The sequence below is a fragment of the Vigna unguiculata genome, chromosome 9 (assembly GCF_037176805.1).
Source record: "Vigna unguiculata cultivar grain cowpea cultivar isolate G323 ecotype 2 chromosome 9, ASM3717680v1, whole genome shotgun sequence".
NCBI classification, from domain to species: domain Eukaryota; kingdom Viridiplantae; phylum Streptophyta; class Magnoliopsida; order Fabales; family Fabaceae; genus Vigna; species Vigna unguiculata.
In genome coordinates, this window is record NC_140800.1 from 15,708,638 (window position 1) to 15,734,785 (window position 26,148).

The 26,148-nt window shown below is 38.3% G+C and overlaps 1 protein-coding gene across 1 annotated transcript; it reads right to left on the minus strand.

Moving 5' to 3' along the window:
* Positions 1 to 7,887: 7,887 nt before the first annotated feature.
* On the minus strand, positions 7,888 to 25,089 carry LOC114177317 (uncharacterized). Its single transcript, XM_085666645.1, has 4 exons — positions 23,803 to 25,089; positions 22,917 to 23,748; positions 9,175 to 9,281; positions 7,888 to 8,397 (listed from the first exon to the last, which is right to left on the minus strand). The coding sequence occupies exons 1-4, from the start codon at positions 25,087 to 25,089 to the stop codon at positions 7,888 to 7,890; spliced, it is 2,736 nt and encodes a 911-aa protein (XP_085522771.1).
* Between the last annotated feature and the right edge of the window lie 1,059 nt (positions 25,090 to 26,148).

Consider the following 26,148-nt stretch of genomic DNA (forward strand, 5'->3'; position numbering starts at 1 on the left):
AGGAGAACAACCCATAATAATCAGAATAGAAAAAGAGTGTCCCTGAAATCCTTCAGGATTTTCATGATAGGATAAACACACAATCAAATGATTAAAGGCAGGTTCTTGTTTGGCCCATGTTGTTGTTGCCTTTTCTATTATCTTTTCCTCACCCCATTGCTTATGCCATTGTTCCTTAATGTATAAGTCTTCCCTAGGCATTAAGACAAAAAGAGATGGGTTAGTAAGTGTTCCCAATGAAAATTCAATATCATGATGTGAATGGGAGCAACAATTTAACGCATTATCATCCCTCTTTAAGGATTTCATCTCAACCATGCATGTCAGGGGTGTGAGCAGAGACTCCTTCTTGTGTTTTTCTCTTTGTTCGTCTTCTTCCTTTTCTCTTTGCTCTTTCTCTTCTCGCTTCTCTAGCTCTTTCTCTTGTTTGGCTTTTTCCCACATTTCCTTTAGTACTCTTTTTACATTTTCTCTCTCCCTTTGTGCTTGTTGTCCTTGTTTGACTTCGAGCTTTTTCCTAACACTCCTTTTCACCTCCTTTAAGTATACAATGTAATCTTGGAGTTCCTGAAGAGTCATGTACTTGGCGTTCCAATTAGGACATTGATAATTTTCGTGTCCATAACCTTCACACTTGGTGCACCTAATAGCACTTGTTTTGTCTTTTGGCAATGATCGTCTATCTTCATGGTTCTCCCTTCTAAGATTCCCAAGTTTGCTATTCAACCTGATAATTCTAGACACAATGAAGTTGATATCTTCTATCAAGGTCGAACGTGTATGGAACATTCTGGAGTGCTCAGAATTCCTAATTCCTGCAGGGAAAGAGAGAAAACAAGAACTAACACAAAACACAGTAAGTGGTTAGCAAAAGTAATGTGGGTAAAATTCTAAAATGGGTTTCATCACTCCTTACGTGTTTACACTCAATTCCACTCGTGTTTCACTCTCAACGTGTATTCACTCGCTCTCAAGTTCCTGTTCAGCTCTTCAAAGAACCTCCAATCAACCCATCAAGAATTCAACATCAAAGTGAAAGATGTAACGGGTCTAAGCTCAACTCAGGAGGCCAAGGAAAGAAATATCTAAGACAAAACCAAGGAAATTTGAAGACAAACTAGAAAGCACCAAAATCAAGAAATGGCTAAACCAAAAGGAGTAAATATGTGACAAAACTAGATTATGACAACGAGAAAAGCACTTTTAAAGACAAGAGTAATCTAAACAGTGTATTTAGAATTACTACTAGAAATATGAAACAAAATACTCAAGCTAAAATGTGATGATTAATTCAAACTCCCACAAGCAATACTTCCAACAATTTAGCTTAAGGTACATTGTTCCACAACACGAGATATAAGGAAATATCAAACTCAAAGGAATATGATAGACAAAAGACTCAAGCAAAGCAAGGTATTCAAGAAAAGTGACTTATGCTAACAAGGAATTTGATCCAGAAATAAGCATAACATGCAACATGTATATCAATCATAACAACATCCAAAAATCACCTCAATTAGTGGCCCAAACCAACGGTCAAATGTGAATGAGGTAGCAGCACAACAACACTCTGGATTTTTGTCCAGACAAGTAGAAACCATACCCAAAATAGCAGCAAGAACACCTCTAATACGAGTCCAAAAAGGAGGAGTAACGCCCATAAAGCAACATCAGAATTTTGCTGTTTTCAAGCATCCAAAAGTGCTCTGTGTAGTCACTAAAAAAAAAAAATACCAACAGGGTCCAGAACGTTACTAGTTGTTGTCTCAACACTAGCCAGAACGTTACTAACACCTTTTCATGTGGCAATTGAATAAAAGTGGACAAGGCAATTGCAGCACCGAAACAGGTCCACCAATCAAACCTCAAAACTTAATCTGATTCCACCACAAATTACTGCACCGCTTGGCAAAACATTTGAACAAACTTCTCAACTGCACTCACGAACTACTAATTGCAATATGTTGTAGTTGTATTGCAAACCTAGATGAGGCATGAATTCCAACAACACCAAATCAATACATCAATGCGCCACTTCATGAAATCAGCACAAGCATGCCTAAATTCAATGTGAAAGTTATTTTGAACTACACAGTCCGTTAATCCTGCATATGCAATTATCTACACCTAGAAAAAGATCAAATCATTTCACGCAGCAACGCTTCACACTAAAACAACACACCAAATTAAATGCCACCACTTCCACAAGGCCAAAAGCTTGCTATTGTCACGCGTGAAACAAAATCGGTATGTTACTCTAGCTAGTTCACTGTAGTAAATTGCCTAGAAAGGCTGCCACCGAATGGAACAACCCACAACACCACTACCAATTCAACGCCGAATGGAGCAAGGAGCCAACCACAACGTTGCTGTCAAAGATGAAAGAAGACTAATGAAGGATCACAGCTTTGGTTGCTGCCACACAATTGCCACTGCTAGCTTAATTTAATGTGCCAATAACAATTTGTCCTACAGCAAAAGAATGCCACCGATTGCAACGTGAATAACACCTCACATAAAGAAATTGCTGCACCAAATTTAATTGCACCAAATGGACCAAAGGCATATGTGGCTGACACCGAATAAGCCTTAAAGATGTCCACCAAATGCCTAGAAGAGTTGCTGCACTACACCGCTTCAAACAGCCACTAGCTTGGAGTTTTTACAAACTATTGGCCCTTTGAATGGATTGGCTTGGGAAAAGGGACCAATCACCAAAGACATCATATGCTGGAATGTGCTATAAACTTTTCTAGTACCGCACCAACCAATTTCAGTGGCACCTAATCACACTTCAATAAGATATTTCTCACACAACCATCAGCTGTTTCACGCAGTATAAGTTGGACTTTTTGAGTTCGTGTGCCACGCACCAACCAAACAAGCACCTCAAGCTTCTACTACAGTTGGTCCGAGTTGTTTTAACACATCTTGCTGCTTCACCAAGTTGCTTGTTGCAACGTCAATTGAGTGCACCACCCTTTAACATCCAATTTCCCAATCAAACCAAGAGTGGACCACTATTGAAACAATACTACTGCACTAAATTTGAATGTTGTTCTGGACTAGGCAACCAATTTGGACTCTTTTATCTTCACAAAAACTTCACTGCACTGCATCAAATATTTCCTCCACGTGAGTAAGTCGGATGGACCAGCTTCTCGAACTCATTCACACCTTAGCTACTGTCTTACTCCTTGATTGACTCAAGCAATTCACCTTCCAAAAAGCGCTATAAAAAAACTGGCCACTTGAATCAATTTAGAACACCTCAACTTCAAGTTTATCTTCAATGCACCATTTTCTCAAACACGTGGTATGTAATCCATTACTCGAGCCAATTCTGATTGTAACACCCAAACTTTACGCAATCTACCACAAAGCAATGAACTCAACCAGCAACCAAAATCCATGAACACTTCCACACTACTAGCTCATGAATCCGATGGAGTAACCCAAGCACCCTATTGTTCTTCCACATTTGGAAAAGAAATGCCGGTCAATAATTAGCTCCACTGGAGCATACTAGAAGATATTTTGGATGCAAGACGAACCTATGACCCACCTTGGAAGGAAAAACATAAACCCACAATGAATCTTGAAGGAGAGAAAGCAACCTAGCAATTTCGCTTTGGAGCGAATACGGGAGTGTACGACTGAAGGACGACCGAGAACACCAAACACAGAAACACGAAAACAAATCCATGGAAAACAAAATCCGAAACGAAGAGAATCCAACCGAGCTCTAATTACTAGATGATGAAGGATCGTCTCGGATTTGGGGTGAAATTCATCTAGAACGAAAATGGGTATGAACCCTAAAACGAAAAGGGGGAAAATGGAGGACGTCGATTGGGGGTTTTTGCGGAACGGAAGGAAATCACGCCACTTGGAGGAGATTCCAAGATAAGTGAGGAAGATCCGCCACTTTGAATCAGAGATTCAAAGATAAGGATCGGTGGTTCTGAGGAGAACCTCGAGACTTGAGAGAAAACTCACTGTTTCATAAAACTCAAATCTGAATACAATTGTGTCTCACAATGGCTTATATACTATGGGCCGAAACACCAAAAAGGCCCAACATAACTAAAGGTCCGGTAAAGCCCAAACAAAAACATTACAAGAATTATAAGAGTTCCTATTCTATGATCTAAAGCTAATCCGAGATCTCTTTAAAGGTCTTGGGCATGATCCCATCAACTGCTCTGAAAACCATGTGACGATCCCGAACCACGCCTCCATCATTTTTAGAGTTGGCAATCTTTTCCATTTGAGCTTGATTTGACTCTTAACCTTCTCATGAAAATCTTTGATAAATTGAGACTTAGAAACCCCTTCTTTATGAACAAAGTCAATAGAGGATGGAAGAGGGAGCAAGTCTAGAGGAGTGAGAGGGTTAAAGCCATAAACAACCTCAAAAGGTAAGAGTTTGGTGGTACTATGGACCACTCTATTGTAGGCAAACTCAATGTGGGGAAGATACTCATCCCAAGATTTCTGGTTCCCCTTAAGCATAACCCTAAGCAATGTGGATAGGGATCTATTGACTAGCTCTATTTTCCCATCAGTTTGAGGGTGACAGGAAGTAGAAAAAGAAAGTTTAGTTCCAAGCCTAGACCATAAGGTCCTCCAAAAATGGCTAAGGAACTTAGTATCCCTATCAGACACAATTGTCTTGTGTAAACCATGAAGACGAACCACTTCTCTAAAGAACAACTTTGCAATGTGGCTTGCATCATCGACTTTGTGGCATGGAATAAAATGTGCCATTTTCGAAACATGGTCCACAACCACAAAAATTGAATCAACACCCCTAAAAGTCCTTGGAAGCCCTAGGAAAAAGTCCATGCTAATATCCTCCCAAGGGGTGGAAGCCACAGGCAAAGAAGTATACATCCTAGCAGGCATTGCGCTAGACTTAGCATGCAAACAAGTCAAACAACTAGCGTAATGTTTTTGAATATCACATTTCATGTTGGGCCAAAAGAATTTTTCTTTAAGCATTGCCAACATTTTGGCGACCCCAAAATGTCCCATAAGTCCCCCCTCATTCATCTCAATGATTAAAAGTTTACGATGAGAACCACATGGAACGCATAGGCGGGCTTCTTTGAAAAGATATCCATTTGAGACATAGAAGCCGCCTTGGGACTTATTTAAACAATTAGAATAAATAGGGGCAAAGAAGGGATCTTGACTATACAATTCACATATATTGTTAAACCCAAGAATTTGAGATCTAAGTTTGGCTAAAAGAGTATATCTTCTACAAAGTGCATCAGCCACAACATTGGATTTCCCTTTCTTGTGTTTGATGATATAAGGGAATTGTTCTAGAAATTAAACCCATTTTGCATGCCTCTTGTTGAGCTTGTGCTAGCTTTTCAAATACTTGAGAGTTTCATGATCAGTGTGAATTATAAACTCTTTAGACATAAGATAGTGTTCCCAAGTATGAAGAGCTCGCACAAGAGCATACAACTCTTTGTCATAGGTGGGGTAATTACGAGAAGGGCCATTGAGTTTTTCACTGAAATAAGCAATTGGATGGCCTTCTTGTAATAAAACCGCACCTACTCTAACCCCAGAAGCATCACATTCTAGCTCAAAAGTTTTCTCAAAGTTTGGAAGAGCTAGAACTGGTGCTTGGGTGAGTTTAGCCTTGATCTCCTCAAAGGCATGTAGTTGCTTATCACCTCACACAAAAGGTGTGTCTTTCTTGACAAGTTCATTGAGGGGTGAGGCAATTGTGGAGAAGTGGGGTACAAACCGTCTATAGAAGCTAGCTAGCCCATGAAAGCTACGGATGTCCCCAACATTCTTTGGCACAGGCCATTCTTGGATGGCTTTGATTTTGTCGGGGTCAACATGTACCCCACTTTTATTGACCACAAACCCAAGAAAGATGACACTCTCTACACATAAAATGCACTTGTCTATATTTACATAGAGTTGATGGTCTCGAAGGAGAGACAAGACTACCCTAAGGTGTCCTAGATGAACTTTGAAGCTATGGCTATAAATTAAAATGTCATCAAATTAAACAACCACAAACTTCCCCAAACAATCCCGTAGTTCTGAAAGCGGTTTTCCACTCATCACCTTTGGCAATTTGAATTTGGTGATAACCACTTTTGAGGTCTATTTTTGAAAACATTTTGGCCCCATGCAATTCATCCAACATATCATCTAGTCTAGGAATGAGGTGCCTATACTTTATGGTAATATTGTTGATGGCCCTACAATCACAACACATGCGCCATTTGCCATCCTTTTGGGCACCAACAACACGGGAACAACACAAGGACTAAGACTCTTTTGGACCCATTCTTTGTCTAACAACTCGATCACTTGAGTCTCTATCTCCTTAGTCTCAATTGGATTTGTCCTATAGGCTGGTATATTAGGTAGACTGGCCCCTGGGATAAAATCAATTTTGTACTCTATTCCTCTAAAAGGTGGAAGGCCTTGGGGGCCATCCTTAGGGAAAAGATCCGCAAATTCATGGAGAAGAGCACGGACAGAAAGAGGTAGATCCTTAAGTGAAAGATGTTGGAGACATGTAAGGATAACATGACACAACAAAAGGTAGGAAGGGTGTTCAACATGATGAGTTTGTAAAAGAGTTTTATGAGTGAGAAACACTTCATGATGAACATCCTTAGAAGGAGAGACTTCCTCTACCTTTATCTTAGAAGCCTTGGATAATTTAGTAGAGTTGGTGGAACTCTCTTCCTCCCTCCTAGCTCTCATTTGAGCTTGGTCACTAGCAACTTGAGTAGGAGTGAGGGGATGTAACACAAAAGTTTTGGAATGATGTTGGAGGGTGATCTCATTGGTATGGTCATGGTGGGTGGTTTTGCGGTCAAATTGTCACAGCCTACCTAAGAGAATATGGCAAGCTTCCATTGGAATTACATCACATAAAACTTTGTCTTTGTACTTTCCAATAGAGAACTCAACCAACACTTGATGCTTGAGTTCGAGATCCCCATCTTCATTAAGCCAATGAAGTTTGTAAGGTTTAGGATAGGGTAACAAAGTCAAGTTCAACTTCTCAACCATTCTTGTGCTATAACAGGACCCACTATCAATGATCAAAGAACAAGTATTGTTCAAAACGTCACAACGAGTGTGAAAAATGTTTTCTCTTTGATCATTGAGAGGAAGGGTTGGTTGGTTATTGAGAAGCCTCCTAATCATTAAGAGAGACCCTTCTTGAGGGTAAGAATGAAGTTTGTCTTTGGATGACATGTCACTGTGGGAGTCACTAGAAGAGGAAGATTCCTCAGAAGACTCCTCTTGACTACTATAGAGGTCTTGGTCCTTTAGCATAATGGTGCGCTTGGTAGGACACTGTGATGCCACATGATCTCTACCTAAACACTTAAAACACTTGATCTCACTACCTCGCTTGGAGGTCTCACCCTTATCTTGACCTTTTGCTGGGTGTCTATGAGCGGTCTCCTTGACATGATAAAAATCTTTCTTTTGAAAATCAGATTTTGAAAATGAGAGTGAAGAATCCTTGCGAATAGGTTTCCTCAAGAGTTGTTGCTCCACTTTGATGCACATTTGAACAAGTTCATTTAAATTTTGATATGGGAGCAACTTAACTCTATCTCTTATGTTGTACTTTAGACCACTCAAGAACCTATCAATGGTTAGATCTTCTTCCTCATCTATCCTAGCCCTCAAGATGTACAACTCCATCTTTTGCCTATATCCCTCCACAAACATGGTTCTTTGCTGGAGCCTTTGGAGTTTATCTATAAGCTATCTTTTGTAGTATGAAGGAACATGGCGAGCATGGAAGGCCTCTTTGAGATCAAACCAATATTCAATCTCGGGAAGGCCTTTTTTTCGCTTTTAGAGGACAAGAGCTGTTCACCAATTTAAGGCATGACCTTGGAAGTTGAGGACAGCAAGAGAGACACGTCTCTCTTCCTCAACCACGTGGTTGCCAAACAGTTGTTCAACTTTTGCCACCCAATCTAGATATGTCTTAACGTTGTCTTTTCCATGGAAAGGAGGCAAATCTATTCTTGTTTCTTTGGGGTGGGGAGGAACACGCCTTTGTCTCCTAGTGTGAGGAGATTGCCTTGGAAATGGGCGTTGTAAGTCCTCCTCCTCGCCACTAAGATCATGATGATGTCTTAATGGGGGGTGAGAAGATTTAGGAGAAGCACGGTGAGTGTGTGGAGGATTCCTTAATTGCTCAGATATGAAGTGCAAATTGGCTTGCATGGCAGCCATTTGAGCCTTGATGTCACTCACCTCTTTTGTAAGTTTGTGAAGCATACGAGGGGAAACATCACCTTGATCATCCACACTGGTGTTATGTTGTGTGGGTTGTGGTGAATTTATTGGGTTTGCACCCTCGCACGTGTAGCCCTTCTAGTGCTCATGATTGACACGATCTAGAACTTTAGACAAAGTGTGAATATAAGTTTGAAGAACACAAGTGAACCTCCAGGTAGGTGAGGTGAGTCTAAAAAGACCACTTAATAACCAAGGCCAATCCTAGCCAAGGTACACTTGGGCAAGTTTGAAAGAAATTCACACAAATGCTAAGTGCTAAATGATGAGAATCACTAGACACTAGTTGTCAACAAATAACAAAGAACAATGAAATCTATAAAACACTAAAGACGGACCCCTAATTGGCCAAAAATATGTAGAGACTTTGGTCTCAAAATTTTAAGCCACTAAACAACGTGAAAACTTGAATATAAGCTATGCGGCCTAATGTAAGGTGAGAAAGCACTTAGAACTTTCAACACACTTACAACTAAAAACGAATTACTAATGGATGATAAAGGTTCTACTTAGGAGATGGGATTGAACACCTTGTGGTTCCCCAAGACACCTAAGTAGGCCAAAATACAAGTTCAAAGAGAGTTAAAATTGGTACACAAAATTTAGGCAAAGAGGAGCAACTCAAGAGCACCAAACTTTTTAGAGAACTTTGAGTAGAAAATAAGGCACAAAGGATGCTCCAAATTGACCAAAAGAAGTGACCAAATTGTAGAAAAACTAGTAAACTAAAAGATGCAACAATTACAAGCCATAATGGCCAACAAAAATGCTTGAAATTGGTGTTGGAAGCTACTCCCGAGGCCAACTTGAACACCACAATTTTTTGACAGCAAAGTGATGCACTCCCAAGAGCACTTTGGTGCCAAATGAAGCCTTTGTTGATGGCTTTGAAGTATACACCAATTGGAGGAATATTTGGACCCCTTGTGGACGCAAAATGCCACACCAAACAACAACAAAACCTGGCCAAAGTAATGAACAAAAACAACAAACAAACTATGCCAAAGGCATTGGTTAGCTCTCACTCAAGTAAGAAATTGATGGCTCAAAACTTTCCAAAATATCATGAAGGTGAGAGGAAGAATTCAAGCACACTCTCTAGATTTTTACTTCTCAACCACCACCTAAAATGCTACCTTAGACTAGCAACCAATTTGGAAAATAAAATCACTTAATTCATAATCAAGAGCATTGAGGCCAACATTACTTGCCAATTGAAATGTATAACACAAGAAAAGCTAATTAAGAAAGCTAAACCACATTGAATATGATTTGACAAGACTGAATTGAATAGCCAAAAAGAAGGACAAGCAAGAAATTAAGGCTTGAAATAAAGGAAAGCACAACAAAAGGAATACTAGAATGGAACTAGAATGGAGTAAAAACCAAAAACAGAAACTGCAGTGCTTATAAAATGCTTATGGTATTCATTACATGTGTGCCAATGTGAGGGAAGTAATCCACTCTAAATGAAAGCAATTGATGGCAACATGACATACACACATAAACAAGCAAATGTATAGAGCAAGAGCACTGAAATTCTGAAGCAAAACACACCAAAAACGCACTAAACAGTGATTTTCCCGAAAACACAGCACCAAAAAACGATGATAGATGCCTTAACTTTGAAGATTTATCATATTTTTTGTACTGGACATATTTGAATGATTCTTTTTGCTATTTTTTCTTCCAAATGTTAAGAAAATTAGGTGAAAATCCGAAGGTCATTCGGTGCTATGAATCGTTCCAATTAAATCACACAAGAAAAGTGTGCGTCAGGACACAAGTGAAAATAACAACAAATTGGCACTGAAAAACGCATAAAGTTGCCTCTACTTCAAAAATTTGTATAGAATTCAATTTTCAACATAATTGAATGATTATTGTTGGAGAATTTTCGTCTATGACTTAGCTTTTCAAAGCAACAATCAGCTTAAAATTTGGTGCATTGAGTCACTCGTGACACTTCTCAAACAGAAGGTGTGCAGTGGAAAAAAAGGTTGAAAACTTTATGAAGGATTATCTTGTTCCTTTTTAAGATTATTGAATATGGTGTGAGTTGATTAAGAAAGCTAAGTGAAATCCCCACTGGACATTAAGATAGCAAGCTATCTAGATGTGAAGGTTCCTTTCACAAAGCTCAATAGAAGAAGATGATGGGGTGATTCAAAACAAAAAGGAAATGGAAAGCACATAAACCATAGAAAACCAAGAACAATTAAAGGAAGAAGAAAACATAAAATGGAAAGGAAAGAAATGGTAAAAATGTGAGAAGTACGCCACTACAAGGCTAGGCTAGAAGCCATGGCATCCTTGAAGATGAGTGGATGTGTGCCGCCACTTGCTATGCAAGATAAGGCTTAAAAGTATTCACTCCCAAAGGGAGGAAACTCTCACAAATGGTTGAGACACAAGAGTGTTTTAACTTCAAAATGTTCAACCCTTTTACATGTCTAGGAGCACCCCTTATATAGAAGAGTTTAGGGGCCTCTAAGCAAATAAAAGATACCTAAGGATGTCTCTACAAAAACCTAACCCTAGCTTCTAGAAACTAGGTCAAATAAGGTTACAAAAATGAGAGACAAAAGAGCCAACTATGGTGTGTGCAAGGCTAATTTCGTTCTAGCACAAAAGGAGACAAAGAATGTGTCTCATATGTCTCCAAAAAGTGGCCAAAGTGTGCGAAAAACAAAGGAGACCAAAGGTACATAGGTACACTTGTTTTATGCCTTTTACTTTATGCTTTATGCCTTTGCTCTACTCTCTCCTCCACATCATTTATGCTCCCCAATCACCATGCGCCACCTAGCATTGCTTTCTTACTCCTAATTAACCTACAAAGCAAATAAACATAGATTAGCATGTTGGCTTAAGTCAAGTCAACTATAGTCAACAAGTCAAACCTAGTCAAAGGTCAACAAGTCAACTAAAGTTGATTCAACTAAGCCAACTTAGGGAATCAAAAAATAACAAACACAAATGAAAGGGATGAAGGATTAGTGAACTTCCTTTCTAAACATGCTTAGTCTTCTTAAGCATGTGCCTCCATCCTTGGTTGGGGTTAATCCTTCATCATCCTCCCCTTTTTGGAGAGAATTTGACCACAAATTCTTTAAGCCTTTGTGGATGGAACTTGACTTGATTTGGGGGAGGATTTGCGCCTCCCTTTTATGAGCTTTTGTTCCATCCTTTCTAAGGGTATTACCCATAGCTTTGGTTAGGCCATCTTTATTTTCTAGACTATTCTTCCTCTCTTGCTTATGCTTTGGGCCTTCCTTTTTGGCTTGGGAAGAGAAGGAAGAGTGATGCACATCTTGCTTTGGAAGAATTTTTTTGTAGGCAAGTAACACCTTGGTGAAAGCTTGCCCCTTTTCTTTTTCTTCTTTATTTTTTCTTATTTTATTTCTATCCCTATTAACTTCTTGAGGTGATAGAGGTAGTAAAGTTGTCTTTTTCCCATTTTTGAAGAAAATGTATTGGTTGGTATGACCATCATGTAAAGTTTGTTTATCAAATTGCCATGGCCTACCTAGTAAGATATGTGTGACTTCCATGGGAACAACATCACATAGCACCTCATCTTTGTAGCTTCCTATAGAGAAGTTAATTAGGACTTGTTTATTGACATCTATTTCTCCCTCTTTACTTATCCAAGCAAGCTTGTAGGGCTTAGCATGAGGAATGGTCTCTAAGCTAAGCTTTTCCACCAACCTTGTGCTAGCTACATTGGTACTACTTCCTCCATCAATAATTAGAGAGCAAAACCATTTGTTAATTTTGCATCTAGATTGAAAAATGTTTTCTCTTTGAGTTGGCTCAAGCTCACTTTGATCTTGACCTATCATGCGCCTTAATAACATAGGATCTTTCTCAAAAATTTTAGTTTTACTAGAGGAAGAAGATTCTTTTGAAAGAGAATGGGGAGATGAGTGTTCACTTTCAACATCATTACTCTTCTTTAAGATCATGGTCCTCTTGGTTGGGCAATTTAAAGCAATGTGATTATAACCCAAACATTTAAAACATTTAATGGAACTTGATCTTGGAGAAGTGGAATGGTGAATGTGATCACTTGGTGACTTACTTTTACTTGATGGTTGTTGATGAGAGTTAGAAGGGAACTTATCATGTTTCTTTTTATCCTTTCCCTTCCATGAGTGACTCAAGTAGTGGTTGGGTGAGTAACTCTTCCTTGCCCATCTTTTTCTTTTCAATTGAATTTCAGTCCCAAGGGCAAGTGTGAAAACATTTTCAAGAGTGGAGTACTCATACAACTCTACTTGGTCTTGTATGTCTCTCCTAAGACCACTCACAAATCTTTTTATTTTCTCTTTGTTAGTTTCTTTTATTTCAACCCTACGCATTTGAGACTCTAATTCTTTAAAGTACTCACTCACACTCATAGGACCTTGGTGAAGCCTTTGGAGCTTCAAAAGAAGTTCCTTCCTATAGGAGGGAGGAACAAATCTAGCGCGCATAAGAGTTTTAATGTCCATCCAAGAAGCCGCGGGTGGCCCTTGGTCATAATTCTTACAAACTTTATGCCACCAAGTATTGGCATACTCCAAAAATCCTAAAACTACTAGATCAACTTGTGTTTGATCCTTTACATGATTTTCATTGAAAATTTGATCAACTTTAGCTTCCCAATCAAGGAAGACTTTGGGATCACTTCCTCCATAGAACTTAGGAATCTTTGGAGTTTGCTTCTCTTGTGATGGGTTGCGCCTAGAATGCCCTCTTTTCCTAGCCTCTCTTTCTTGCTCTTTAGCTTCAAGCCTTTGAATGTGCTCTTGGATTCTTAGGTCACTTTGCTCCTTGTCCTTTCTCAATTGTTCAAAGGCCTCCTTCCTAGACAACTCCAAATCCCGAAGCAATCTCATCAATGTATTATTTTTGTTTGGTGTAGGTGCATTTGATGAACTTTCCATGATTCCTACAACAAAAACACTCAAATCCGAGACAAAATAAATGGATTAGGGGTTAGACAACATGAAAATCGAGACCAAATCCAACCCAAAATGCAACCCAAGTGTTTAGATCACACTCCCAAAGTAACAAGGCAAGGCTAGCACTCAAAATCCACCAAAGGAGCGAAGCAAACACTTTTAAAAACTTGTTCAAAACCTTCAAATGCAAGACAAGTGATTCAGCCACAACACCCCAAGAGTTTCAAGAAAAGAAAACTACTAAGACAAAACAAAGAACACCTAGTGACAAGCAAGAAAAGTACAAAAACAAGGAAAGCTAAACTCTAAGGAAAGAAAAATATTGGTGACAAAACTTTGAACAACACTAACACAAGAAAAGCAAATTTTTAAGACTCTATGGAAAGTACTTGACAAGCATCTTCAAGTCTTAAATCATGCATGCACCAAGAAAGATCATAACCAAGTTAAAGCATGGAACTAATTAGCCAATATCACCCAATTCTCAAGTATGAAAACTAGTAGCATAACACCTAGTGAAAAACACACTTTTAGTTCACCAAGGAGCAAGGTTGCTCTTGGTTTTTAGGCAAAAAATTGGTGCAAATTTTTCTTCTTTCACAACTAGTTTCATAAAATGGTGAGAAAGAGTTTTAGGTGGCTTGGACACTTAGTTCCTCAAGTTTTAGGCCAAAATCAATTTCATGGAGCATACATCAAGCAAGACATAAAGTGAAAGCAAGATTCAAATACTTGGAAAAACAAGAATAAGAAAACTTCAAGCTACAATATGACATATGACTCAAGCAAAAGTTAGGCACATTTAAAGACTTAAACATGTAGCTATCATGCATTTAAACTTTTGGAAATGAAGGTCAATGATTAAGCACACAAAGACATGTTATCCAACAACATTTAGGAGTAAGAAGAGTAAAAAAATAGTAGCCAAAACTGTCCAACATAACCTGAAAAACGTTGATTCGCGGTGATCTCGGCAGCTCTGACCTTTGCTCACTATTTCAATCATAACTCTCTCCACAGAACTCCAAATGCATTGGTTCTTTTTTTGTTAAAAACTAGACTAACAGAGCTTTCTTTGGACATCAAGAACGTAATTTTTGGACCACTGAGCAGGTGCATTTTAATCTTTTAAAATCTTGAACAGTTTCTGCCAGCATTGTTTTTATGTGAACCATTAAAAGATAGCTACACAAGACAAGGTTAGAACATGAAAATACCATATTCAAGGACAACCAAAGCTCTAGATACCAAATGATGAAGGATTATCTTGTTCCTTTTTAAGATTATTGAATATGGTGAGAGTTGATTAAGAAAGCTAAGGGAAATCCCCATTGGACATTAAGATAGCAAGCTATCTAGATGTGAAGGTTCCTTTCACAAAGCTCAATAGAAGAAGATGATGGTTGATTCAAAACAAAAAGGAAATGGAAAGCACATAAACCATAGAAAACCAAGAACAATTAAAGGAAGAAGAAAACATAAAATGGAAAGGAAAGAAATGGTAAAAATGTGAGAAGCACGCCACTACAAGGCTAGGCTAGAAGCCATGGCATCCTTGAAGATGAGTGGATGTGTGCCGCCACTTGCTATGCAAGATAAGGCTTAAAAGTATTCACTCCCAAAGGGAGGAAACTCTCACAAATGGTTGAGACACAAGAGTTTTTTAACTTCAAAATGTTCAACCCTTTTACATGTCTAGGAGCACCCCTTATATAGAAGAGTTTAGGGGCCTCTAAGCAAATAAAAGATACCTAAGGATGTCTCTACAAAAACCTAACCCTAGCTTCTAGAAACTAGGTCAAATAAGGTTACAAAAATGAGAGACAAAAGAGCCAACTATGGTGTGTGCAAGGCTAATTTCGTTCTAGCACAAAAGGAGACAAAGAATGTGTCTCATATGTCTCTAAAAAGTGGCCAAAGTGTGCTAAAAACAAAGGAGACCAAAGGTACATAGGTACACTTGTTTTATGCCTTTTACTTTATGCTTTATGCCTTTGCTTTACTCTCTCCTCCACATCATTTATGCTCCCCAATCACCATGCGCCACCTAGCATTGCTTTCTTACTCCTAATTAACCTACAAAGCAAATAAACATAGATTAGCATGTTGGCTTAAGTCAAGTCAACTATAGTCAACAAGTCAAACCTAGTCAAAGGTCAACAAGTCAACTAAAGTTGATTCAACTAAGCCAACTTAGGGAATCAAAAAATAACAAACACAAATGAAAGGGATGAAGGATTAGTGAACTTCCTTTCTAAACATGCTTAGTCTTCTTAAGCATGTGCCTCCATCCTTGGTTGGGGTTAATCCTTCATCAAAACTGAAGCAAAAGCAAAGTGAAAGTGGAAGATGTTCAATAGACAAATCAATTCGATTTGGAGCTTGATTATGATCTAGAAACAAGCATATATGAAGATGAACATCTTAGGACACTCTAAGGCACAAACCAATCAGTGAAATGGCATTAAAACAGTGAGGAAAGCTGACTCAAAACAACCCACACGCATAACATGAAGCTTCATTGCATTTTGGAGTGGAGTTTGGCACAATTTCACTCAAGCAAGTGCGGAAAATGATTGTAAACGGTGGAAAATTGATGAAACATGTAAAAGAAAGCATGAACAAGACATAAAACACAACTTGAACGGTGGAAATTGAAAAAAAAGAATCACCAAATAAAAATGACAAGAAACACAATGGAAGCAATAAATGGTGCTGAAATGTAAAGGAAAGCTAGTAAATGATGTGAACCATAACAAGCAAGGAAATCTACAAATAGAGTGTAGAACACTCTTGTAGTCTCATAGTTGCATGGAATCAATGGAGAAACAGAAAGTAATAGACAATGAACGGTAAATGTGAAAGAGAAAAATAAAATAGAAGGTGAAGAAGATGAGAACAAGACGAAAAAAATGAAGGCAACACAAGACTAGGAAAGAACCTTACCAAACCGTGAGAGACCATGGTTTGATGGCTCTTGATACCATTATGGTGGAGCTCCAAAGGTGTGTGAAGAACTCCATGGGCAGCGGAAATTGGATGAAGGAATAAAGGCAAGTTGGAAGGCACTTGCAAGCAATGGAAAGTGAGAGAGGTGATAGGATTTCCTAATCTATGCTAGCCTAAAGAAGGTGGCTAGAGATAGAGAGAGGAAATCTCTAGAAAGGGGTGACTCTCAAAGGCAATAGAGGGAGGAATGCTCTCAACTCAAGTTGCATCTATTGCTTAAAATTTCAAGAGTGTCTACAAATGAGTGAAATTTTGGCTTTTATATGAAGCCATTTACACATGAGAAAGGAGAGCCATTGGATGGAGTGGGCCTTGATCTTGGCCCTTAGATCAAGCTTAGAGAAGGAGGCAAGATCACGCCCCTTGGATCTTGGCTTGAAGAACAAGAATGATTCTTAGCCTTTAGATGTGATGACCAACCTTAGTCAAACTATGAAGCAAATGAGCCTCCTTGTCTTGATAATCTAGGCCATGTATGAAGAGAATTGGGTGTTGTTATGTTGTTGAGTTTGCAGAATTGATTTATAATTTCTTTAGGCTATTAACTAATATGACATGATACTTGAATTCGTATGTTTAAAGGTACATAATCTGGAATTGTTGTTCTCTATGCTGATGTCTCCCAACCCGAAAGAGAAACCAACTTTCAAAGTAATCATTGAAGACTTGCCACAACAACCAAATTTGTAAGTTGTTGTGTTTCTGACTTCAAAGTCTTGTTCAATGTTGGAGATGACGAGTGATATCGCTGTCGTTAGGCGATCAAATTACCACTACTTTAGCAACTTCAGTATTGCCAATTTGTAGTGAAGAAAATAGTTAGGGTTAAGATAACCCTGAGTCGTCTCACAACGAATACGGAATTGATCTCAAATATTTGATTCTTAAAAATGCAATTAAAACTAGCAACTATAAAAATAGGGGGATTTTGATATGCAAAGAAAATGACACGGAAGATTGTAAACACAGTAATAGTAAATAGGTCAATTCCACTGCTTTTTCTAAATAAGATTCTTCATTGGTTATCTAGAGATTATTGTTAAATTAATTATTGTTGTTGATTTACAAATCAATCAATGTAAAGACTCAATTAATTTGTTGGCATCCTCACTTTTAATCAAAGTACAGTCTCAATTAAAAGTGAGAATTGTTTAGATTGTCCATAGTAAATTTAATCAAAGTACAGTCTCAATTAATTTTACTATGCCTAATCATGTCTATTCCTTTGTTTCTTTACCAAATAGAAAACTTAATTAATCAAAGTAGAGTCTTGACTAATTTTAGTTAAAGTAATTACCTCTAATCAAATTAAAGTCTCAATTATTGGCAAAAACTTATTTAATCAAATGAAAGTTTCTAAACAAAATCAAAGTAAAGTCTCAATTTAATTTAAAAACCTTTTAACTCATATGATTAGCATGCATGTAGATTCAAAATCATTATTTTCTATTCGATTAAGAAGCAAAGGACATAGATAAACAAAAACCACAACAATAATCAAAATAACAAAACATATAAATTCATCTAACCTCAGAATCCATTTGAGAAATTACAGTGGAATCAACCCTTAAAGCTTAGCCCTCCATGGCTTTGATGGAATACATGATGATATGAAAGAAAGAAAATGAAAGAAAGAATGAGAGATGTGGTGCCAAAACCAGAGAGTTCTAAGTGTCTAAGCTGTCAGCTGTAAAAATTGTCAGTTTCTCCGCTTCTGCTCCCTTAAGTCTCTTTATATAGGCTTCCACTGGACTTTGGGCTTTATCTGTCAGTTGCTAAATTCTTTCATTTTTATTTAATTAATTAGCAACTCAATTTCTGTCCAATTTCCAATTCTGCCCCTCTTATTTAAGCATTTTTACAAAATTGACCAGAGTTTGACCAGTTTGACCAGAGTTTGACCAGAGTTTGACCAGTTGACCAGTTTGACTGTCCAATAGCAGCCTGACACGTGGCGCAGAGTGTCTCTCTCCAGAATTAGGGTTTCACTCTCACACTCTTCTCCCTCCCTCGTGACGGCGCGGCTGCCGGCGTGGTGCTGCTCCGGCGAGCTCTTCCGACGCGGTTCCTGTTCGAAGATGGTGGTGAAGCTGCGGTGGCCATGGTGGTGCAGTGGTGCGGCGGCGAGTTGCAGAGAAAATGAAGCTGTCTCATCACACACCCACACTTATCCTTTTGCACTCCTGGGCAAAATTGAACAATTTCAAAACTTTTTTTGAGGTCTTTTATTCCATATTTTCAGTGGATTAAAGAAATGAATACCAATGGAAACAGATCAATCTTCTAGAAAACATGTTGTCATGCACAAACAAATGGATAAAATTCTGTTTTTCACACATGAGTTAATCTTTTGAGTTTACAAGATAATCAAATATGAAAAAGAAACACTCAAGTCAAATGTATATTTTCTCACCAAGATTCGCTCAAGTGTTTTGGCTTGTGTTTTCACTCAAAATACCCATGCAAGTAAATACTCTCAATGCTTAGCAAGACTCTAATATTCACAGCTTTCAGAAAACATGCATTCAAAAATCATGAGGACTTTTAACAGGTTATAATGAGGCCAAGGCAAAGGTAGGAAAAACTTTAGGATTTGTGTGTTTTTGAAATAGTAAGGAAGAAAGAGTTATGGAGCACAGTTTCAAAAACAATCTTTACTTCTTCTTCTTTTTTTTTTTTTTTTTAATCCTTTGTTTCTCTTTTTCAGACAGCAATCATTTTTCATTTCACACTCTGTCATCAACAATTATTTTCCTTTTTGCCATTTTTACAACTTTGTGGGGGAAATACTCACCCCCACACTTTATTCCTCAACCAATCTCAACATAATCCACTAGCTCCTTCTTTCTCCCTAAGGTAAGGAAAAAAAATGGTCTTTTTCTTTTTAAGGTTTAACAGTTTGCTCAAAACAAGAAAAAGAGGTTTAAGCTCAAGGGGCTACCAATGGATCAATGTTATGGTTAGCTTATTTGGCCAAGTAGCTAAAAACAAGAAATGCCTCAGTCATATCAAATCATGCATGTCCACCTAAGATGCAAAACAACAGAATCAAGCTAAACATTTGAGTACCAACAAGACATGAGCAAATCACACAAGAAAAATAGGAATGACACACAGTAGTTCATCCTTACAATAAAGCTCAAAACTCACAAGGTCAAAAACTCTTTCACAAAAGATTTATTCCAGAAACTCTCAAATCAACTCAATCAGTAATTCACAGAAATAATCCATTCATAGCACATGACTCTTATTTTCCCAGAATTATGATTGTTCCAATTAGTAAATCAAATCAAAAAATCCAATGTCAATATGTTTTATTGAAAGCAGAAACTTTTTTTTTTTAAATAAAAACAAACAAAAAACAAAATTAGAAAAGGAAAAACAAAACAAATAGAAAACAAAAACAGAAAAGGGGGAAATCTCCCCACACCCCCACACTTTATCCATGCATTGTCCTCAATGTATTCAATATGTATAAAATGCAAAGAAAAAGTATGAAGTGTACTTACCTCCTCAAGGTGGAAGGTATGAGGGAGAAGTCAAGTTCATCCCATCCATCGTCTTATTCAGCATATCTTGATTTTCATTGAATATCCGAAGACGATGCCCATTAACTTTAAAAGTTCTTGCTGAAGATTCTTCCTTGATCTCCACTGCTCCATAAGGGAAGACTTCTGTAACAATGTATGGTCCTTCCCAAGTAGAACGCAACTTACCACTCATGTGACCAAGCTTGGATTTGTATAGTAACACCTTCTGGCCTACCTTGAAATCCTTTCTAGCCACAAGCTTTTGGTCATGGAACTTCTTGGTTTTCTCTTTGTAGAACTTTGAATTTTCATAGGCTGCAAGCCTAATCTCCTCTAGTTCTTGCAATTGAAGTTTTCGCTCAGTTCCTGCTTCTTCCAAATCCAAGTTGCATGCTTTCACGGCCCAATAGGCCCGATGTTCAATCTCCACAGGTAGATGACAAGCCTTTCCAAAAACCACCCTGAAAGGTGACATACCTATAGGTGTTTTGTAGGCTGTCCTGTGTGCCCAAAGTGCTTCATCCAATCTTGTGGCCCAATCCTTTCGACTAGGCTTCACTACTTTCTCTAGTATCTTTTTAATCTCTCTGTTAGAGATCTCTGCTTGTCCATTGGTTTGGGGGTGATATGATGTAGCAATGCGATGTGTCACCCCATACTTCTTCAACATGTTCTCAAGTAGCCTATTACAGAAATGAGTCCCCTGGTCACTGGTGATGGCTCGTGGTATCCCAAATCTGCAGAAAATGTTAGACCTGACAAAACTCATAACAACTCGAGAATCATTAGTCTTTGTAGCTATGGCTTCCACCCATTTGGAGACATAGTCTACAGCAAGCAAAATATAAGAAAACCCAAAAGAAGGAGGAAAAGGACCCATAAAATCAATACCCCAAATATCAAATACCTCACAATATAGCATGGGTTGTTGAGGCATTTCATCCCTTCTTGTAATGGATCTGGCTGCCCTTTGGCACTGCTCACAATTTTCATATACCCTCTGTGCATCTTTAAAAATGGTAGGCCAATATAATCCACAATCTAACACCTTCCTACCTGTTCTTTGTGTGCCATAATGTCCACCAAAAGGAGACGAATGACAGAACTCAAGCACATGAGGTATCTCGATATCTGGAACACACCTCCTTATGAATTGGTCACTACCAATGCGCCATAAGATTGGGTCTTCCCAGATATAGTACTTTGCCTCACTTTTTAGCTTGATTCTTTCATATTTGGAGAAGGAAGGAGGAATAGCAGAAACAACCAAATAATTAACAATGTCAGCAAACCAAGGTTCAGGAAACATACCTTTCACAGCAGTCAATGCTAGGAGGACTTCATCAGGAAATTCATCCTTAATAGGAATGTTATCTTCTCCATTTTCAATCCTGCTAAGATGATCAGCTACCAAGTTATGTGCTCCACTTCTGTCTAGAATCTCAATGTCAAACTCTTGGAGCAGTAGCATCCATCTGATCAACCTTGGTTTTGAATCTACTTTCTTCAGAAGGAATTTTAATGCTGCATGATCAGTATGAACAATTACCTTGGAATCAAGTATATACGGTCTGAATTTGTCCAAGGCAAACACAACGGCCAATAATTCCTTCTCAGTCGTGGTGTAGTTAGCCTGCGCTGTGTCCAATGTTCTGGAAGCATAATATATCACATGTGATAGCTTCCCATCTTTTTGTGCAAGCACCGCTCCTACTGCAAAGTTTGATGCATCACACATCAACTCGAACGATAATGTCCAGTCAGGTGGCTGGATAATAGGAGTAGTGGTAAGCGCCTTTTTCAATGTATCAAACGCATCTTTGCACCTCTCTCCAAAGTCAAATACTACATCCTTTTGCAACAAGTTGGAGAGAGGGTTGGCTATCTTGCTGAAGTCCTTGATAAACCTCCTGTAAAATCCTGCATGTCCAAGAAAAGATCGAACCTCTTTCACAGAAGAGGGGTAAGGCAATTGTGAAATAATATCTATTTTAGCAGGATCTACAGATATACCATTCTTGGAAACAACGTGACCTAAAACTATACCTTGTTCCACCATAAAATGACATTTTTCAAAATTTAGAACAAGGTTAGTTTCTTCACATCTCTCCAAGACTCTAGCAAGATTAGACAAGCAATGATCAAAAGATGAACCATATACACTAAAATCATCCATAAAAACCTCAATACAATGCTCCAACAAATCTGAAAAATACTCATCATACATCGCTGAAATGTTCCAGGAGCATTGCAAAGGCCAAATGGCATTTTCCTATAAGCATATGTACCGAATGGACAAGTAAAAGTAGTCTTATGTTGATCCTCTGGGGCAATACAAATCTGAAAATACCCAGAGAATCCATCAAGAAAATAGTAATGAGACTTACCTGCCAATCGATCTAACATCTGGTCCATGAATGGTAAAGGAAAGTGGTCCTTCCTGGTGGCCTGGTTTAGTCTTCTATAATCAATACAGACCCTCCAGCTATTCTGAATACGAGTAGGAATCAATTCGTTCTTCTCATTCTTGACCACGGTGATCCCAGATTTCTTGGGGACCACATGTACAGGACTCACCCAAGTGCTGTCAGAAATGGGATATATAATACCTGCTTGTAGCAACTTGGTGACTTCTTTCTTCACAACCTCCATCAGCTGAGGATTCAGTCTCCTCTGAGGTTGCCTCACTGGCTTAGCATCCTCCTCCAAGAGTATTCTGTGCATGCAGAAAGAAGGACTAATACCAGGAATATCTGCCAAAGTCCAGCCTATTGCTCGCTTGTGATCTTTGATAACCTGCAATAGCTTTTGTTCCTGCTCGTCAGTAAGCAAGGCAGATATAATAACAGGGAGTTTCCTATCCCTCTCAAGATAAACATATTTCAAATGAGATGGTAAAGGTTTCAACTCCAAAGTGGGTGGCTGTTCCACAGATGACAACATTTTATTGCCTAAGGTAATTTCAGCCACCTCAGCATCATACTTGGACGCCACAGAGGTATCAAATAGTGACACCACGTCCTCAACATCACTGTTTTAAAATTTTCTCTTTCGTCTAAAATTGAACCCGAAATATTCGAAAGAGAAAAATCCAAAGAAGAAGAAAAACCAGATAAAGTGTCCAAAAGTCCAAAAGCATAATTGTTTACTACATTACTCAATAAATCAATACAAAACAAGGAATGGTCTTCAATTGGGTGCTTCATGGCTTCTAGCACGTTGAACTGCACCTTCTCATCTCCTATCTCCATAGTCAAGGATCCTGCATGCACGTCTATCTTGGTACGTGCTGTCATCATGAATGGTCTTCCCAAGATGATTGTGGTTGAACTCATTCCTTCATCATCCTTCATATCCAAGATATAGAAATCTGCAGGAAAAATTAACTTGTCCACACGGACAAGCACATCTTCTAGCACACCTGCAGGGTTAACTGTGCTACGGTTGGCCAACTGAATGACCACACCAGTAGACTTAAGAGGTCCAAGATGAAGTGAAGTAAAAACAGATAAAGGCATTACATTAATGGAAGCTCCTAAATCTAACATAGCATTGTCAAACTTAGTACTTCCTATAATGCAGGGAACAGAAAACATACCTGGATCCTTACACTTTTGTGGCATTCTGACTGCAGGCTTCTTAATTAAGCTAGAGACATTTCTTCCCATGTTCACTACCTCTTTGTCCATAATACGCCTTTTATGTGTACATAATTCTTTGAGAAACTTGGCGTATTTAGGAATTTGTCTCACAGCATCCAACAAAGGAATGTTTATCTCCACTTTCTTGAAGGTATTCAGGATTTCTTTGTCTAACTCCTCCATCTTTTTAGTTTTTGGTTTCAAACGGTTTGGATAGGGAGGAGGAGGAGAATAAGGAGAAGGATTTTCAGAGGAAGTATTAGGGGATACCAACCTGGAGTTATCACTGGGTGCAGGCATCTCAGATGTTGCTTGTGTTGCTTCATCTGATCTTCCTCTTTCATCATTAGGTACAACTTCATTGTCCTTATCTTCATCTTCTTGGGCATCCCCAAGACCTTGTATTTGCTTACCCGATCTTAAAGTAATAGCACTTACATTTCTCGGGTTGATTACAGTTTGTGCAGGCAAATTGTTTGAGCCTTGCTGAGACTTCATCTGATTTAACTCATTTGCCATTTGTCCAATCTGGTTCTGCAAGTTTTGATTGGTTGCTTCCATCGTCTGTTTTAACTCATTGATTTGTCCCTTCATCATGTCAGCCATCATTTTCATCATTGCCTCCATGTTTGAATCACCAGAGGTTGCAGTTGGTTGTGGTTGTTGCCTCTGTTGAGGTGGAACATAGACTTGTTGGTGTTGAGGCTGTTGATTCCCCCATTTCTGGCTGGGATATTCCTTCCAATCTGGGTTGTACTTGTTGGAGGACAGATCATGGTTGTATTGCTGCCGAGGTGGTCTATTATTGCCATAGATGTTTGCAGCATATGCCTGAGGTTGTTCATTGTCTAACGTCCCTGTCTCTTTTAACATAAAACAAGCCTCTGTAGGATGATTAGTAGAAGCACAAATTCCACATAAAGTAGAAGGGATAGGCTTTTTCTGTAAGTCTGTCAAGGTCCTTACCATGGCTGCTAAGTCATCCAACTTCCCTTCTAATTTCTTGTGATCTGCAACATATGAAGCTTCTACTCCATGGGTTCCCTTCAATAGAGTTATAGAATTACTCCTTGTGGAAAATTGTTGATGGTTCGATGCCATAGTTTCAATCAATTGTCTTGCATTTGTTGGCGTTTTGTCCATCAATGACCCTCCACTTGCAGCATCTATCATTTGTCTATCCATGATACTCAATCCCTCATAAAAGTATTGAATGAGGAGATGCTCGTTTATCTGGTGATGAGGACAGGAAGCACACAACTTTTTGAATCTTTCCCAATACTCGTGAAGACTTTCTCTTTCTTGTTGCCTTATCCCATAAATATCTTTGCGAATAGCAGCAACTCTAGATGCTGGAAAAAACTTTTCCAGAAATAATCTTTTCAGAGTCTCCCAGGTATTGATGGATCCTGGCGGAAGGCAGTATAACCAATTCTTAGCGGCATCTTGCAATGAGAATGGAAAAGCCTTAAGCTTGATATGTTCCTCTGTCACTGTTGTAGGTCTCATGGATGAACAAACAACATGAAATTCCTTCAAGTGATGGTATGGGTCTTCTCCTGCTAATCCATGGAATTTGGGTAAAAGATGGATTAACCCAGACTTGAGCTCACATTCTCCATCTGGATATTGGATGCACATGTTTTGTGTAATTGCTGCATCCGGTGAAGCCAACTCTCTTATTGTTCTTTCTTCCATTCTATCTTCTTGAATTTTTGGTTCAGGTGATGGATCAGAAGATATGTTAATCACCGGAGGTGATTCTAGTGGTACACTTTCAGTGGTAGGTTCAAATGATGATGGTGCTCCTTCAGTAGAACACCTGAGATCAAGTCTCCTACGTGATTTACGCAAGTTCCTTTCAAGTTCTGAATCAAGTTGATAAAATTGACCCGGATTGGCCCGAGTCATGCACTATGCAGGTCCACCTGAAAGTGTTTCCCTGTGTGTTGTTTTTTTTTTCTCTTCCTATTCTTGTTTTGGAGAAAGATTTCAAGAAAGAAATGAGTTAAGATGTCGTTGGGTCTACTCCCAGGAAAGAGAGGTGCGTCACAGTGGACAACTTAAATACCAAGTCTTTCCTAGACAGAGTTTTCCAAACTAGTCTCAAAAAAATTTCTTAAAAGAAATTCTTAATCAAAACAAAAATAGAAATTTGCTTGGAATATATTGAAAGAAAACTAGAGACTACAAAATAACAAACTATATTAAACGTATATGCGTAAAATAAATAAAAAATAAAAAATAAAATAAAATAAATTAAATTAAAATAAAATAAAATAAATAAAAACAGAATCAAAATAAAAGAAATACTAACCGTATTCCCCGGCAACGGCGCCAAATTTGATATCGCTGTCGTTAGGCGATCAAATTACCACTACTTTAGCAACTTCAGTATTGCCAATTTGTAGTGAAGAAAATAGTTAGGGTTAAGATAACCCTGAGTCGTCTCACAACGAATACGAAATTGATCTCAAATATTTGATTCTTAAAAATGCAATTAAAACTAGCAACTATAAAAATAGGGGGATTTTGATATGCAAAGAAAATGACACGGAAGATTGTAAACACAGTAATAGTAAATAGGTCAATTCCACTGCTTTTTCTAAATAAGATTCTTCATTGGTTATCTAGAGATTATTGTTAAATTAATTATTGTTGTTGATTTACAAATCAATCAATGTAAAGACTCAATTAATT